General features: G+C 27.0%; 1 protein-coding gene across 3 annotated transcripts in view; it reads left to right on the top strand.

Annotated features, from left to right (window-relative positions):
- Positions 1-17,362, top strand: part of LOC107440330 (uncharacterized) — a 33,991-nt gene extending 16,629 nt beyond the window's left edge. For 2 of the 3 annotated variants that reach the window (XM_016053231.5, XM_087154835.1), the window contains exons 2-3: positions 15,387-15,440; positions 16,823-17,362. In XM_016053231.5, the coding sequence (XP_015908717.1) occupies positions 15,387-15,440; positions 16,823-16,987 (219 nt within the window). In that variant the 3' untranslated portion in view covers positions 16,988-17,362. The remainder of the gene's footprint in view (positions 1-15,386; positions 15,441-16,822) is intronic. The other variant, XM_087154834.1, reaches the window with a different exon arrangement.
- The last annotated feature ends 2,208 nt before the right edge of the window (positions 17,363-19,570 follow it).

Genomic DNA, 19,570 nt, shown 5'->3' with positions numbered 1-19,570 from the left:
CACCTTGCTAATTAAACCTAATTAAAAATAACAATTAAAAGATGTTAATTAATGTAATTGTGGTTCAACCTGAACAAAAGCAAGGTTCAACTTAGCAATTTAATATGGTTGCAGAAAATTTTTTTTACTGTTTTACCTTGAACAATTTTCCTGGTAGTGTCCTTTTATAACTGGTGCTAAAATATTATCGAAATATTATTTTGCACCAGTACCTAATGGTTTGCATCAGATGCGAAAAAAGTAAGCTAATTAAGGTAAGCATCAAATTTGTTAGTATTAACTTTCATTAATGGGTGGTACACGCCTTGTAGATTTGTTGCTTTTTTTGAAACCACAACTTTAAACTTCTGTATCTTCCTACGCTTTTTTACGTGTATTTTAAAATCAACAAGTGCCGGATTTTTCTACTTTTTCTCCAACATTTTCTATGTCCTCCAATATTTTATTTTCTTATTGGTTTCCCTTGAAATTTATTTTTAACTTCCTTCTTTTCCTTGTACTTTCCTGTTTCAGACTTCATTGTTCTAAAAGTAACAACACCTCTGTCTAGACATTTTTCAAACTTCTTTTCAAATTCTATTTTTTGACCTGTTTGAACTTTTAAATAAACTTTTTATTTTTAAGAAATTATTTATAACTCTGCCCTTAAAGATGATTGAGAAGCTCTCTTAACTGATGATCACTGGTGTTAATCACATTTAAATATGCTTGCTAATTTTAGCTAGTTTCGTTTAATTTTTATTTACTCAAGCCAAAGTACCTATTTTATTTCAAGGTTAAATTGTATATTTTAAAAAGAATTATGAACTATTTAAAAAAATAGGATTTGGTGTTTTCAGCTCCTGCTTTCCTGTGTAATGTTTCATTAGATTTCGATATTTCACTTTTGATATTTCCTCTCTTAAATATTAATTCAAATGTGCATAAGAGCATAAGAACCTTAATGCATATTTAAACTCCTTTTTAACCTGGACTCTAAAAATTTGTTTTAAGGGTGGTCATTACAAAACACCCTTCCTTTTCAGAGCAACTAAGAATTAAAAATTTAGTTATTTAAATTCCCTTGCTAAATATATAATCACTCTTATAATATGGGTGACACAAAAATAATTTTTTTCAGGAAATACTCATGTATGTAATTTTTCTATTAGTTATATTTTTCGGATGTTTGCGATAGGAATTCTTGAGATTCATCCAACCCAATATCTCATTTTACCACATTCTCATTTTTCCATTATTTCCCTTAAATTATTATATTTTCCTGATAAATTACTCCTAATACAAACTGACGAAGATTTCCAGCATTTGGCAGTGAAACATACTTGCAAGCAAATTAGATTCCACCTCTCTTAACGCGTTTGTCCCCAAATTTGTACTCAATTTAGGCAAAATATCAGATACTGGACTGATCATCATTAATTATAATCACCTTTTATGAACTACATAGCAATTTTACGATTTCTGTTTCCAAAAAAGGAATTATTGCTTAAATTACCGAGATGAAATCTGAGTCACATAAATTTTCAACTTTAACACAGGAAAGTCGGGATTTTGTACTATTTCAGTATTTGACTTCTAAATCACACAGAGGTTTTGTACATTGTCTAAATATGTAAGTTTTATAGTTATCCATTGCTATATTTCGTTAAAATTTCTTTTTATCATAATTCTAAGCAAATCTGGTCTCTCTGGTCATATATATATATATATATATATATATATATATATATATATATATATATATATATATATATATATATATATATATATATATATATATATATATATATATATATATATATATATATATATATATATATATATATATATATATATATATATATATATATATATATATATATATATATATATATATATATATATATATATATATATATATATATATATATATATATATATATATATATATATATATATATATATTGGTACTTTTTCGTTCATATCGTAACGCTTAATCGGAAACTCTGGTTTTTAAAATTATAATTCTTATTGCCACTCATTCATTTAATGTAAAACACATATCTAAAAAGTAAATTTAACCAAATAAATGGATTTTAAGTCATGCTCTACGGAATCATGATAAAGTTACAAAATTTTATATCATATTATAAAAACGTGTTTTATTATTAATTTTACTAAAATTACTACCAAAGCGCTTCGGTAAAAATTTTTGATCTAAAATTTTAAGTTTTTTGATCTTAGGTCCCATAAGAACTAGAAACACGATCCCATAAGAACTAAAAACACGGTAAATTTTACAACATTCTGGTAATTTTGACCACATTTTTTTCTCTGTGCAGGTTTAACTGTATAAAAATGTATTCCATTTTTTTTAGTATCAACTTGAAAGTTTAAACATCATTAGGTCTTTTGTATAATTTTTCGGGATTTTATGTTTCCAAATTTTGCTCTATGCTAAAACAAGCAGAATTTATAATTTCTCAATAACAGTCAAATTTGGTTTCATTAAGATAGTGCTGCGGATTCACTCCATAAATTTGGTCACTGAGTTGAAGAAAAACCTTAAATCATAAAAAAAATCAAATTAGTTTTCACTCTTTGTACGAAAATTTTTTGAAACATAAAAAATAAAAGTTTAAAACTATGTTTCTATATATTTAAATGAGATTTAAATACTTTTAACAACGATAGATTCCTTCCTGTTGATTAGCATTAAATTTTCACTTAAATCAGCTAACATTATCTCAAAAAATGCATCGGCTAACAAAGCAAACGTTGTAGCGTATTTAGACATAATTACTCTGGTGAAAAGCAATTTGTTTTAAAGTTTTACACTTTCGAAGCCGTGAAGATACGTAAATCTTTATAGCTCTTAGAAACAAAGAGTGTTCAAAAGTTGTGTAAAAAATAGATGAAAAATGAGGTAATGAAATTTTACCTCCGTCTTTTCATAAATTAAATTAACGACGGTCTTGAAACACAATTTTCAAACTGCAATGTCTTCGTGTTCGTGACTAAACGGTATTTCTACTTGAACATGTTTCAACAATTTTGTGGAAGAGTAATTTATAGTTCTGAAAAAGTCTGAAAATTAGACGCCAATTAGCAGCTATAGATGTTATATACTCAAATAACGCTCAATACATTATAGGTCTAAAGTGTAATTTATCTTTACAAAGTTTATTTAATGTTTTAATCTGTCTGTATTTAGTTATGTTCAGAGTAAAATCGTCAAAAATAATAATTAAGATAAAGCTTTAAGTTTTCAAGCTCACATATTGATTAGAAAAAAATTAATGCCTCATTTCAGTAGTTGCAAAAACTACATTATTTTTATAATTTACTACAACTACAACTACTTTGTTACAAATGTAATTAACTACAGTTACAACTTCGTTTTTTTAAATGTAATGACTACTTCACTACTTAGAGGAACCAAACTTTTCTGGCGAAATTAATTTACACTTAAAGTTCAAAATGATTTTGAATAAAAAATTAGCCTATATTGGCCATGTAGAATTATTTAGAACATGTTTGCATTGAGCTAGTCTGTCATTCTAAAACATTTCTGTTAAATTTATTCATTTAGTCTTGAACTTTTCATACCCTTCTTGACAGCGAATATTTAATTCAAGAGATTCTGGAAAATTATCAAATCTTTAGTGCTTAATGCTTTCTTATTTTTTCTAAGAAATGAAGTTCATCGAAAATATGCTTCTCCTTTGAAATATCAGAAATGTTTTACGAGCCTACATTTGCATGTGAAAGTGTGACTACAGAGATAATTTACTATTATTTATCTATCTTAAATTATTTAAACGTAATTTTAAATACTCAATCAATCATTGTTAGCTTACAACCAAAGGGGCTTTTAAAATTGCATCCTTTGACAGACCCGCTAAGATTTATGTCCATCAAATTCAAAAATTTAGTTGTGTTAGAACCATGTTCATGTACTAAACTAATGGAAAAATTAGCCAGAAATCGCTGCAAACTAACGCTTTTTTTTTCTTTTTTTTTCTGTATCACACTACTCACTGCACTACTTTTTTAAAAAAGTGGCACACTACACTACAAACTATGAAAAAAAGTAGCGACTACAGTAGTTTCAGTACTTGTAGCGCACGACTTCCGATCACTGCCGCATTTTACTAAAATTAGTTAACACAATAATTCTTTCAAAATTAAAACTAGTTAAAGTAGTTCAATTACTTAAGTCAATAATTCCTTTCAAGACATTACTTAAAATAAATTATATCACCTAATTTTAAGCTCTCATGAAAATGTAGTAGAAGTACGTTAATTTGTTTGCAGAGGTATACAAACGTTTAACTTTACAGAGTTTTCTTTAGTGTTTAAAGTAAAAGATAGATATAATTTTAATTGGGCTAATATAGCTTTTCCGTATAGCTTTTGAGTAGGCTAATATAACTCAGATCCAGTTGTTTTTATCTTTCTGGCTCTTATCTTAAGGAGATGAAGCACATAAAAAAATTAATGCTACTGAAATGTGAGGTACAGTCTGGCTCATCATACTCACCTGATATTGCATCAAATTACAATTTATTCGGATAATTATAACACTTTCTATGATACAAAATATTTGAAAATTCGGATGATTTACCAAATGTTATCCATTAGATAAATTATGGGTTTTTTAAAAACGAAAAGAAAGTGGTTTTGATCAGTTTTAAGTTTTCTTGTTTTAAATGTATGCTTATTAAAATAAAATAATATTTAGAAAATATTCGTCATATATCTTAATAAAATTGCAGTTTAAAAGAGTTCAGTAAAATTTTCCAAAACTCTCAAAAAAATATTTGTCCCGCCCTCTCCTTCTAAGTTAATTTAAAGAAATACAAAATATACACAAATGCCCTTAAATCTTTTATCTATAAAACTAAAAAATTTACTTCCTGGATTTAAATTCGAAATGATAGTTCAAAGCTTGTTTGGATGTATTAACTTTAAATTAATCATTAAAAGTTCAAATCAGCAAGCTAATAGCTCATTTAATGATTTCGTCTATTTAAGCTGATGTTAAAATGACCAAAATGGTTTTAATAATTAGAAGTCAAGATGCTTATGCATTTTTATAGTCTTACGTATTTTCAATGTAATTTGCTTACAATTAATAACGGCGAAGGAAAACTAATTATCTGTAATTTGACAAGTAATGAGGTTATTTTATCGTCTTTTCTAATCCTTCAAGCTCCTATTCTTTGAATAAAAAATAAATCTGTGTCATCGTTTTTATATTTACTTAAGTAAAAAGTGGTTTTAAATTTCAGTAATTACCTTTTCAAAAAATTTGATTTTATACCCTGCATAAATAGTTATAATTGAAAAAATAGTGTTTCGCGAATTTTTTTTGGAATTTAAGAGATTTTAACAGATTAGAAAATTAATTAGGGGTATTTATTCAGTTTACAATCGTAAAGACAATAACCTCAGAGGCTGTAAAGAGTATTAATTTGAAATTAAAAGTCTAATTTGTGAATTGTTTTAGATTTGCTTTTTTAAACTGTATTAAATTTGATAGTTTAAAGTATGCTTATTAATTCATTATTTTTTTATAAATAGCTAATTTTTCTAATTATTAATATAAATGACAACTTATGTCATATGAATCTATTCTCTTTGTTAAGAGCCCGCGCAAAAATTGTTTTTAATTTTTAATTATTATCCTTCATTAGCTAATGTTTAAAATAACTAAAAAGAAACAAATTTCCGTTGCCAAGGAATTAACCTCACACAATTGAAAACTCTTTTAATTAAAATTAAAAATAAATAAAAAATAACGCTCTAATGTAGCTTAAATTAAGAACCTTCTTATAAGATTAAAACCTGTTTTTTGCAATTTATACATTTATTTTTATTTTATTTAAAAATTAGTAGTATGTCAATGCCTCTTTGTAGAATTTAAAATTCTCTGAATTCTATTTTTGTCAGTATATTTCATGAACTAAAGAAGTTGGGCAAAAGTTTTCATACTTAAAAAAAAAGTAGCCTCTAATGTTGCTCACCTGAAATTGTGAAAATTGACCTTTATCATTTACACTAAATCCGCACAACTTTTGCAAAATACTTTTCGATTTACAATAAACAAGATAATAACTCCTTCCACAGAATTTTATGGCAATCTATAATCTTCAGCAATAAATTTCTAAGGTAAAATATTGGTGTTACGATTGTTACGTGATTCGGAATATCCGTTATTCTGTCTGCAAAAAAATGGCCTTTTGTTATAAAAGTATTACATAAAAACTTAAGAAAACACTTCTTGCTGTCGTCAAAGTGATGGGGTGAAGTTTCGCCATCTATTTCTCGCGCTCGTGATATTTCTAGGCAGGAGTATTCAAAAGTAACGCCCTAAAAAGATGAAAAAAATCTCTTTGTTATCTCTGTAATCATATTTATTTCTCAATCTTACGCCAGATGGCGGTACCAGACGATTTGTAATGTTTTTAGGGATAGTTTATCTCTTGGTTTATCTTAAACTAAATGTCAGGACTCATCCAAATAATAAGATAAAAATTAACCAAAGAGCTAAAAATGAATACATATATTATACACTCACTTCGCTTTGTATAATTTCTTTGAATAAAAAAAAAGCACTTTTAGACAGTTTTCTATGCGACCATTAAGGGATTAATGATAGATTATAAGCTTAAAGTTTCTTTTTCTGATGAAATAGCAGTACTGTTCAGAGAGTTATATTTAAATATGCATCAAATATCTTTTCTAGGTTGGCCTTTGCAACTTATTTTGTGCGGTTGTTCGTTAAGGATATTAAGTAATCATCTTAGTTAATTTAATTCTTTTACCTTCTTTTCTCGAAAAAGGGAAATTTTTTTTATGGGTATTTACGGAAAACTTCTTCAATATTTCATGCAAATTCCTGTCAGTAGTTATGAAGTAACTTAAAAATATTTTACTGTGAAATGAATTTAAACTTAAATGTTGTCAGAGCTTAAAGTTTACAACTGTGCTAACCACTCCCCTTGAAAGCTTAATTTAGGTATTAATGTGTGAGTAAATGCATAGTTAAATTTATATTTTAAGCATTAAAGAGGTGTGTAATGTATTTAATTCGGATTAATAAAGTTATATATTGTTTAAAACTGCAATTTTTACCTAGTTCGGAATTATTATGAGTAAATAAATTTCTAATTTGGAGTAATGAAGTTACATGCTTTTTAAAAATTGCAATTCTCACAAAACAAATGTCGCTTATTCGAATTCGTTACCGATACGCGTCACTAGAAAATCAAGCAAAAATTTAGTAAATTGATTTAAAAAATTATAGATAGGAATTAAAATGTTTAAACATATACATAATGTATGCAATTCTACGTAATAAAGTTATATATTATTGAAAACGTGCAATTTTCTCCTCAAATCTGGCACTAATTTCAACTTGGCGCAAACAGTGAGCACTGACAGTCGTAAAAAGTTACTTTAAATTTTAGTATATTTTTCACACACAAATAATTTTGATCTCCAGTTTAGACTTGATGCCGGCTGACAATGGGTACTAGTTTGATTAGAAAGTAAAGGCGTTCAGTGCTCATTGTTGATCAAATTGCCCTCAATTCCTGCCGTTAATTTCGAAATTGAAGAGACTTAACTTCATTACCCTGTAGGAAACTGGCTGAAACTTTAATTATTATGAGACATATTGTAAGACTGATATGTTATAACCATAATAATAAGATATGTTATAAGAATTTTGTATTACTTAAAATTGCAATTCATTGTTAAGTTATCACATTTTTTCTAGAATAACCCCTAAAAGGCTACATTTTATCAAAAAGAAAAACGAAAATACTCAGATTACAAAATAAGAAAGATAAAAAAAATTTCCACAAATGATTACAGAACCCATTTTCTAACTTGCAATTTTAAAACCAATTTTTCTCAATTTTTTCATGCAACGTTGGCGGAAATTTCGCTCATTTGTTAAAAAAAGTCAGACAAAAATATGTTTTTGATATAGAAAATCATGTATTTTCTCACCTTTTATGTAATTTTTTTAAAAACATACACTGTTAAGTACTAATCTTTGACTACACTCACTTTAAGCCACCATCCAATATTTATTGTTTAACCCTTTGGCGGTCACACACGCAGAAAACCACACTTCGCGTTGCATCTTTCTCCTCTCAGCGAAATCAGTTTTTCTTTTTATTAGATAGAAAAACAGTGTGTGAGGTGTTCCATTGTGGCAACTCTTAACGTATGTTTTTATAATTCTTGTGAAAAATAAAGTCTTTAAATTATACACATTACGGTCGTAAATAAGTATTTAAGCAAAGGAAAACAAAAATGCTATTACCGAAATCTAATGAATCACTAATGAGAAAAGTCGACCTGACAGCAATAAACCTATTTGATTGCCGAAAAACAGGTGAGAATTAAGTGACTTTGATTGCACAATTAATTTATTTGAAGTGTGCGTATAAGTGTGTAAATTGCTGTAGTGAGGCTCCTTATACTCAATCAAATTTGACATAACCGTTTATATAAAATTACATGCGCTAAATAAGAAGCGTCTTTTTCTTTTTTTAAATTCAAAATTATGTTTTAATTAAAAATAATAACGTAATTTATATTATCAATAACAAAATTACAATATTACAAAAATGCAATGTTATTAATAACACTATCACGACCATATTTTCTTATATTATGTTAGCGAAAAAGATATTTTCATCCAGAGAAAGCAATGTTTGTGCGTCTTCTTTCGTAACTTAAAATATCGATTATAATACCTTAAACTATGAAGATTTTACCTTACTACGAAAATGTGATCAGTAGATCAAAAGTTATTAAAGTGCTCTGTGTTTTGTTTTGATTTTTACCTAATTTTCCATTGTTAGCTAGAAGGAAACTAAATAAAACAGCAACAGTTGATATATAACATCATTTAAGATTTCATTGATTTATTTATATGAAAAAGCTATAGATAATTTAAGATTATTTAGAAATATACGTTTCTTATAAAAACAAGACAAACAGAAGTTCACGATAACATTTATCTTAACAGACTAGAACATATTGCTCTTTTTGAACATAAAAAATATATGCCTAATTTCATCTTCAAATACAAAATAAGAAAGCTTCTGCTGCCAAGTTCTGTCGTTGTGGGAGATGAGTAATCAACAAGAGGAAATGATTGAGGCCAAAATTACTAGCCAAGAGGGTTTGATCAAATATTTGCTAAAACAGCGGAGTCATTTACTTGACGAGTTTGAATGCAGGAAAGAGCAAGACATTCCATCGTAACCTTCTTAATTTTAAGAGAGATCTAAAGTTTACTTTTCTCCTCTGCATTAGATTTAATTAAAAATCCTTTTGTTCTACCTTCCAAAACTTTTGTTTTGAGTAAACTAAGGTTAGTAAATTTAGTAAGCCTAATATATTTAATGGAAATTACAGTGTTTTATTCCTTAATGCGTTGTAAACTTTGGACGTTTCTTTCGATTGAAATAACTTCTAGTTGGCAAAATAAGCTTATTGATTTCATTAAAAAATAATCATGTTGTTACGAGATAAAGTATGCATAGCATTACAGTGAATAAATAAATTCGATGTACTTAAAGCTGTTTCTCACTTCATTTTCAAGTGTTGCTTTTCAAATACGCTTCAAATGATATTTAAGAAAAGTAGTATTTGTTTTAATGTAATAGTTTCATACTTTAAATAATTTTGTACTTTATTATATCGAAAAGCTTTCCTTGATTTAAAAATTTAGTAATAAAAATTTTTTTATTATTTTTAGATTAAATATTATTCTTAGATAATAGAATATTTTCAGTTACATAATTATTATTTTTAGCATAATAATTATTTTTAATTCATGCTTTTAATATTTTCAATGCTTTTATAGTTATGATTACTTAATGTTTTTAAGCTTTTTACAATGTGCATTAAAGTGATAATCACTCTCCTTGTTTTAGTTAGAGAGCTTACATTTTTTTTTGGTCTTTTGGACCTAAGTTACCCCAGATAATAATTGATTTTAACTCATGATTTTTCAATATCTGTAATAGTTTTATGGTTGCTAATTTTTAAAGTTTTCAAGGTTTTTTTTACAATTTGCAATAAAGTGATAACTACTCCCCTAGGTTGAAATAGAGCACTTATATTTTTTTTTGTTCTGTTGGACAAAAGCTACTCTAAATAATAATTTAAAAAATTTTATAGGTATGCAAAATTACTATGTGCTAAATAATGCATTCAAATGCAAAATTATGCATTCAAAATATTCTTTTCCATAAGCATCATATCCTCCTTCATTGTCAGAAATTTTTTTTTGTAAGTACTTAAAACAAAAAAAGTATTTGTCTTAATGTGAAATCTTAAATTTTTTGAAATGAAAAATGTTTTATTTCATCTTGTGATTTGTAATACATGATTTTTTTTAAAAAAATAATTATAATATTTAAATTCAATTGCTTAAAAATAAATTCTAAAATTTTATAAATTGAGTTTTAAATACATTAGGCCTGAAAAAAACTTTTTTCCTCCTGAATTTTTTTCTCGTTTGTAATTGAAATAAATAAAAGCCAAATAAAAAACTTTTACAATTTTATGAAACATTTAAATTTTTTTTCAATAGATAAATGTTTCAATTTCATATAAAACAATATATACTTGAAATGAAATTTTGTTTAATTAAAAGGAGCAAAAATATGAAGAATTTTTTAAAAATCTTTTTAAATAAATGTATTGCTATTATTTCGTTAAAATTCGTTTTGATTTTAAAGCAGTATTTTGCATTCTTTTAGTATTTACTACCGGTTTTTCAATAACAAGTCACGTAATGTTCTCCTCCCTCCTCATACAATAATTTTCATTGAAATCGTGTTGGGATCGATATTAGAATTCAATTTTGTTTCATTGTATTTTAACTCTAGAACTACTCTTAAGACATGAAAACAACCCTTTAAAATTTACTTTTTACTGAAATCTATAGTAAGGGATGCAAGAATACAAAAAAAAAAAAAAATTTTAATTTTTGCAATAAAAAAATCTGATACTCAAATCCTATGAAATTTCCTTCATTTTTTGAGAAACCTTTTCCGGACATATGCTCCGAGCAAACCTTTCGTCAAAGTGACAAAATAACAATCGTCACTTCTTCAAGGAAACGAATTTCGTAAGAATTCAAGAAATCTTTCGTCATTCTACTTTATTCAAGAAAAAAAAAGCTCGGCCTGCTTCAGGTATCTAACTTTTCAAATAATCACTTTTCCATTGGCACCACATTGTTGGATCTATGTCACCCGATGAACATAAAAAAGACTGATAGAACAGCGAAATAAATTATACCCAGGCTCGAGCCAGGATCCGAATCCGGGATCTTCCTGGTACGAGGCAAACTCCTTATTCACAACACAAGTCGCTCGATTTATCGTCATTTTATTATAATCGTCAAGTCTTCACTTTATTTTCACATTCTAGTTAACTATCTCCCACAAAACACTACGAAAAAATTCCGTAATTAAGAAATATTTCCGTCGTGTATTTGAGAGTTCGTGTTTCGTCACAAATCGCGTGATTTCGTGACTAAATTATTCTCAAAATTAATAAAATGCAGCTCTAAGATTGTTGAATCATCAAATGTGAAAGTTTTATTTCTGAGAATGTAGCCGAAATCTAATAAAAACAACTAAACCCAACAACACATAAAGCAATACTTGTTTCAATTCCACTAATTTATCTATTCATTCTACAGTATAGAGATTCACGTCAAAAAAAAAAAACACAAATTTAAAATTCAAATAAAAAGCACTGTTTCTTTCAAAAATATCTGATAGATAAAATATAGACCTCCCAATTAATTAGAAATCCTATTATAACGTTAGTTTTTTAATATATCATTGTTGTAAAAAAACATTAAACCTTCAATAATTATTCACCTCAATTTATATTTTTAGATGTGCATTTACAGGTCATATATTATTACTAACAAAAATAGCTTAGAAAATCATTTAATTAAAAAAAAAATTACTTTGACATAAAGTGCAACCGCATGCAATCTCCTTTGTTTCGATTCTCTAATCCTTATTCATGAATCTCAAAATATTGTTGAAATAATAAGCATCATATTTAATACGATTCACAATAGTTCGTGGAAGTTATTTTACCAATTTGAAATATATTGACAATAAAATATTTGTCAATGCATTATTCAAAGATTTTAAAAGAATAAATGAATTTTGAGAATGAATTTTATGAAATATTTTATCGCGTTTTGAAAAGTTTATGAACTCATTTAAGAAAAAAACCTTAAAATTTTAATCGTATTTATATTTCTTATAATTGAGTACCTCTACACCTACTCTACACTTAAATGTCATATTTTATGAAATAGTAATATTTTTGTCATACTTCTATTTATTCAGTCTCGTATAATGTCTTCATTTATTGACTATAAAAGAAGATTTAGAAATTTCAATGACGTTAGTGATATCTGAAACAAGTATATGATATTTGAATTTACGAGTTAAGTTTTTTATAATATTTTATATTTGTACTCATTATTCCACGTTTTATATTTCGTTGCTTTACTTTTAATAACATCAGAAGCAAAAGGTTTACTTTGAACTGTGAAAATTCCGGATCAATAAAATACGGTAAAAAGTACCGGCACTCAGGGTACCGTTATTTGTTACCATAAAATTCATTTTTACCGGAAAGTGGTACGAAAAAAATCTCATGCACCGTAATTTTTACAGTAATAATTACCGTAAAATCATGGAATCATTTTATTTAAATAAATATCATAAGTGATATTTATTTAGATTGATTCAGCGATTTTACGGTAATTATTACTGCAAAAATATTACTATTTTATAAAATTTTAATAAAATTTTTCATAGGTTTCTCCTTATTTTACTGCTTCTTTTACCGCTAATTCGATATCTTTTTGAATGTCTTCAGAATTAGTCTCGTTCGTAAAATTTTATTTCATTTATTTACATGTATACATATACAAGAATAGTTAGCAATTATATAGTTATTTCCTAAGTTTCTGAAGAAACACCTTAACTTTATTTTTTTTTTCAAAACACAAATGCAGAAACAAAACCCCTTTCTCAAAAATTGCCTCCGACTAGGTGGAAAAATCATGCCTTCAAAAAGTTGCCTTCAAAAATCGTGCCTTCAAAAGTCATGCCTTCAAAAATCATGCCTTCAAAAGAAATAAAAATAATTTTAAAATATGACTGTATTTTTAGGTTTTTTTCAAAGTAAGGAAAGTAAGAAATAAAAATGAAAAGTGCGTAAAAATATTACACAAATTAGAGGGAAAATTAATATGTAAACTTACTAAAAAAGATAAATTATTATCAATATTACAAAAATATATATATTTTTCGGAAAAAATGCTGTTTACACTTGCATAGGTGAAAAAGTTTCTTAATAAATATGTGCTAAAAGAAATGCAAAAACTTGGGGGTCATGTATCCTTTCATTCAAATTCTTTGAATGAAAGGATCTCAATGTGAACAATCAATCTTCGAAACAAATCTTCCTCAATGTGCCGTAACATCAACAAAATTAAAATTAAAAAAAAAAAATAGAAGATTGAATAATTTTTTTTAACTTTTGACTCGTCTAAGTTATTTTTGATGAAATTTTCTTGCGAAACTAAGAATGAAATAGGTTTATCAACTGGAATAAAAGCATTATTTTTTTTTCTTTTTTACAATTCATCAAATTGCATATTATTATTATACTAAGACATGAATGTAATTAATGTAGTGAATGTAATTAAAGCCGCCTTAGATAGGTACAGTGAGCAAAAAGAAAAGTGAACACTGTAATAATTTTTGATTTAATGATTGGAAGGTCACGTGCTAGCTCAATGTTAATTCAAGGGCATAACCTTAAATATGTTACTGAAGACGATATTTTAAGTTATGGAGAAAAAAACACAAAAAACGCACTTTCTCTGAATAAATATACATTTTTTTAATGGATTTGGATTCTTAATTCTCAAAATAAGGTTGGGAGGGGTAATCACGATTTTGAAAATATGTTTTTATTTCTCGAGAACTACTCGAAAGTTTCCTTTCAAATTTTAGGTTTTCTTATTTAAAATTACACATATTAAATCACTATAAAAAAATGTTTTGCCTTATAATTCAAAATCATTCTACCATTAATAAATTTATAATAATAACAAACAATAAAAAACTACTGAAATATTTTCCTTACATGGAATCTTTACATGAATTGAACCTTATTATTCTTGTATGGAATCTTATTTGTCTTATCATCGAACCAGTTTTACAAATAGGGGCAAAAATTTATTAATTCGCTTCATTGGTTCCGGAGGCATCGCGAAATATGCAAAAATGGAAATTAACATTAAGTGGCCCAAGGATTTGACTACTCTCCTGTCTAAACTATCGATACCATTTTTTCTAGGCTGCGACTTGCCCCTACCCCTACCCTCTACGCTCTATAGTTTGAAGGTCAAGAATACTACGTCGAAATAGATGTATGTTTATTGAGGGAAAGTATGTTTTTAAGTCTGATTTCGTAACTTTAAATATTGTTTATACTAGTTATTCAACATATTTACGATTAAGCATTCAAACCATTATGATTACGAGAAAATCCGATTATTAAATCAAAAATTATAAAGGTATTTTCTCATTTTGTTTTGCGCATGGTACATTAAACTTTCTTTCGCAGGCCTGGGATTTTATGATCTAAATATTTCTGAAAAAAAAAGTTTTAATATTGCAACAAATACCTTTAAAATATCAGAAAACGTCCTTTAAATCGAAATAAATCCGCCATAAATAAAAAAGAAAAAATATTTTTTTCATAATTTTGCACATTATAGTTAAAAAATAGTGATTTTAATCAAAATTAAGATGTTGATCCATGTAATACATGTTAAATCGAAAAAAAGTCATGTATGATAAAAACAAGGTTACAAGAAATAATGAGAATTAGAATTCTAAAGGCGAAAATATTCCAAATAAATTTCATGGAAAAAAATTGGCACAATTAAAAAAATTATTTCCTAAACGAAAAAAATCAAATCACTGAAAAAAAATCTTTTTCATGATTTACTTTACATTGTCTTAAATGTCTTAAAATGTGAGAAAAAATGCTCTAAAATGACAAAATGACCTTAAACCTCAGAAAAATAGAAAAAGAGTTCATAAGTGGAAAAAATGCAAACGTCATCAATTCCTGTCTTACGTTATAAACTATATCGTAATTAAACTTTCTCCTAACATCATCCCATGATTAAGAAAAGGCCAGAACTATCTTCGGCATTATTTTAACTACATTTTTTGTATTTTTATTTGAATCAATTATATTATTTGTGTATTTTTTATTTAAAATCTTAGTTATAAATTTTATTTTTTTAGTTTCCCTGTTATCGTCAGAGGAGAAGCTTAATGGTTCTCTTTTTTTGTGATCAGGTAGATAAATGCGTTTTACTATATCTATGTCTATGTCTACTATCCGTTTTACTATATCTTTCTATAAAATCTGTGTATATTTACTATCAGTCTTGTGAATAATAAAAACTAAATTTAAATTTTTTACATATTATCTATAATATAAAATTTAATAACGAAAATTGTGTGGCAAAAATAAAATTTCATAATAGTAACAGATCAGATTTCTCAAGCGTGTAGGTCTACATACAATTGATAACTTTTGAACTATTAATTTCTTCGACTTGATTTTGGTTTCATTCGATTCAGCATAATTAAAATTTCAGTTTTCAGTCTGTATCCCAAAACACAACAAATTGCTTTCTCTACGACTTCTCATTTGTACGTATTCACTAAAATATATACTTCGATTGTTTAACATTGGCACAAGTTGATTTTGCCAGCCAAAATATAAGAAAAAGTTCTCATTTTGTGAAGTTTTGAATGACTTTCGCTCAAAACTTCAACCATAAGTATTCATATTCTACTAGTAAATGCAGAAATAATAAAATACAAAATACTTTCCAATGCCGTGGTTCACCTTTGGCACGAAAAAGTACTGTACAATGTAAATTGATGCGTTTTTCTCAAAATATTAGATGATCTTCAGTTCCAACCCCCAAAAATTAAGAGAAAAACATTTTGTTTTTGTTTTTTGCAAAAATTAACAAACAAGCATTCATAGTTTTATATACTTTGAAAATGTTAACAATACCTTAAAAATTTTAACAAAATCGTAAATGTCATCTATCCAAGCCTACCTCATTCTTAAAAAACTAGCTTATACCAAACTTCTCTGCTTGATCTTACCCTTCGAAACTTCAATTGAAAACTAAAAATCCTGCTCTTGTTCGTTATAATTTAAGTATTTAGTTCCTATTACTTTTCAAATTACAATATTCATTTTTATGTTTTATTTTGTCTTGTTTTTCTCTATAAATACTTATTGTACAAAATGTTCCGTGATGTTTCTGTCCTTAATATATATCTTTAGAATTCTTGTAAAAAATTTAAATAATGCTCTTTAAGTAATAGCTAATTAATATTTAAAAGATAAAAAGACAAATCATTTCCAAGCACCCATCCAATCTAAATTGAGGTAGTACGATCAGCTTAATCATAAAAAAAACTTAGTTTAGATTATTTTTAACCCAACATTACCTTCAATAGAGATTTCACAGAGTTTTTTTTTTCTTATTGAAATATAAATTTGTGTCTTCCTAATGTACAAAATTTTTTAACATCTTTAGCGAGGGTTTTTACAAGAATTTTAAAACTATACTTTGAAGAATGTTATATAATTGTCTGTATGTATTTAGCAATTAATTCATTAATTATAATAAATTATTTTTTTTAATTTCCAGGAAAAGGGAGGGTATCAAAAATTTCTTCAAAATGGCCTCCGAGAAAGAAGATTCAGGTCCTCATTGTCTGCTGCTGATATCGAATTACTGAATGCTCTAAGGAAACGTCAAATTCGATACCATCCTTGTTACTTTAATCCTGTATCTTGTTTTAAACGAAAATGAAACTGAACTCCAAATTTAAATTATAATTACTAGTCATGGTTGCTCGTTTTTTTTCGTTTTTGGAAATGAATAAATTTATATCTCATTGATGGAACATTTTTACTTTAAGCCCATTTTGTAATGACCACGTATCTTAAAGTGGTAATTTATCATGTGTATGTATATATGTATTGATCACTTCATCAAGAAAATTTGTTATTTTAACTCATTATGAGATAGGAATAAGTATTAGATAAAACATTGTTGTTTAAAATTAGTCATTTTATTTATTGCTCATTAAAAACGCACCCAAAATTAAATGGGGGTGTTAATGTGTGTAATTTTTCGTTGAATGAATGGTGTGATGAATATTAAAAAAATTAAGAAAAATAATAACTGAGTAGTACTGTTTCGTTTTTATCCAATCCATATCTCAATTCGAACATAACCTGTAGAAGGATCAATTTTAACATTCTTTTAACAATGAAATAAAGAAACTCGCTCTGTTATAACAAATACAAATTCACTGTTTTTCTCTGAATAATTGTTTTAATTTTATTCTATAAAGAATAAAAATCACGGTAAATGAAAGACTGAAGGTCTTTATGAATGAGATAAGACACGTGATAATATGGAGTAATGTTTGAAGCTTCAGTAGGTGCTTAGATGCATACATAAAATCCTTACCGATGATACAAACATCCACATGTCACATTGTAAAAACAATTTTATGCTCCAGGTTCCACATAAATGACGAAGTCATGAGATAGTAATATGCGAACATACAGGTAGTGGTAGCAGCACGTATAAGAGATTATTCTTATTGCATAAGAATGAGAGCCTGATAGGCGAATTTTTTTGTAGAATCACACCACTCAGTTCTCATTCGTACGCGTAGTGAGAATGGCCTCTAAGGTGCATAAATTTGAGTATTAAGATATGTAAAAGGCATTGCTTTATCAGGGCTTTTATTTGTAATTTAATGAGTAATATGTTAGGCAACATATGTTATGTGTATGTTATGTTATGTCACATGTGTTACGTAATGATGTCCGTATGTCGGAAATTAAGACTTTGAATTTAATGGTAATTGGTGCCGCATCTCAGAAATTGTTACGAAATCCAATATTCTTCATCACAGTTAAAAGAAGTATCGAGAATATTTACTTTTAGGCGTAAGTGTATAGAGGATATTTACTTTTCAGGCATAAAAGTTACGAGAATATTTACTTTCAGACATAACTTGCCATTCTACTTAATGTCTTTGATGATGGCATGTGCTTTATTGATCAAGATCAGCGACGAGAACGTAGAATTGGGAATGTTAACGTAAAAACAACAGCGTATAAAAAATTGAAAACAATCAATAACAACAACAAACTTCACCCACCCGGCATTGGATTTGGATTTAGTTAGCTATGCCAACTGAAGATCGACTTGAGTGCTTTTACTTATACGTTACAAAGTTATGGAGTCTAGTTGACAACAAGCTGGTGATAAATCTCTGTTCGTGGAATGTTTCTTAAGGCAGGGACTTGTCCTTCACATGAAAGTAGACCAATTAGTAAATAAATATGAACATCTTAAGCTTCTTAGATATCACATCCAGTTTATGGCGGATTTTATGCATCCTAACAACATTTGAATTTTTAAGGATGCCATTGCGGATCCCCCCGGTCCCAACGTTTTTGCGATTAACTTTTCTAGATAGTTCCAGTCACCAGTCCTTTAGATATGAAACTGATCAAAAATATTCAGGACATAATAAGAAAATTTTTTCATACAAAAATCTAGCAATCTCAAAGCTTTCTCAATTATGACCTGTTGCTTTAATGTTTCTACCGGCGTAGCATTCGAGATCTTGCGGAATGTATGTCATATTGCGTTTCTGCACCTAGTCGCTGAAGAGGTGGAGCGTCACACAATATTAACAAAAAATCCGTGTCTCTTGACCCATCAGTTTAAAAGAAAAAAAACATTTTTCAAAAAAGAAATATTTTCGCTTTTTTTTTTTTTTTTTTTTTTTTTTTTTTTTTTTTTTTTTTTTGCTGAAACTAGATCATAGTATTTCTAATCGATCTCCTTATTACATTTATAATCTATAAATTAAAAATAAAAAAAAATTATTGCATCTTCCAATTTTCAAAAACAAGAATATTGTGGATTTAATTTAAAAAACATAAATACAAATTTGATTAAATACTCCATTTTTCCGAAACGCAAATTTTCATAAGAAAAAAAAACAAAAAAAGGCATATCATGCCCAAAAAGAATTTTATTCTCATTTCTGAAAGAAGCATCGTAAGATCTTGGATGGAAAGCATTGAGTATTAAAAAAAATTTAAAGAAACAGAATATTTAAAAAGTTTTGTTACATGAATAATTTATGAGTATAATTTGCCTTTTATAAACATATATTTATATTTGTGAATCTATTTCAAAGGAAATCTAAAGTGTTTGGAAGAATCTTCATTCGTAAGCACTTTTTGTGAAACATTGTAGAAACTGAAGGTTTTATTTCTCAAACATTTATAATAAAACATATAAAAATATATGATACTTTCATCTCTTGAATATAGCCATAACAAATGACCAGCATTCTTA

The sequence above is a fragment of the Parasteatoda tepidariorum genome, chromosome 11 (genome assembly GCF_982258835.1).
Source record: "Parasteatoda tepidariorum strain Cologne lab strain chromosome 11, Ptep-v5.0, whole genome shotgun sequence".
In the NCBI taxonomy this organism is placed as follows: Eukaryota; Metazoa; Arthropoda; class Arachnida; order Araneae; family Theridiidae; genus Parasteatoda; species Parasteatoda tepidariorum.
The sequence above is the reverse complement of the archived record's forward strand: the minus strand, read 5'-3'. Positions and strand labels throughout refer to the sequence as shown.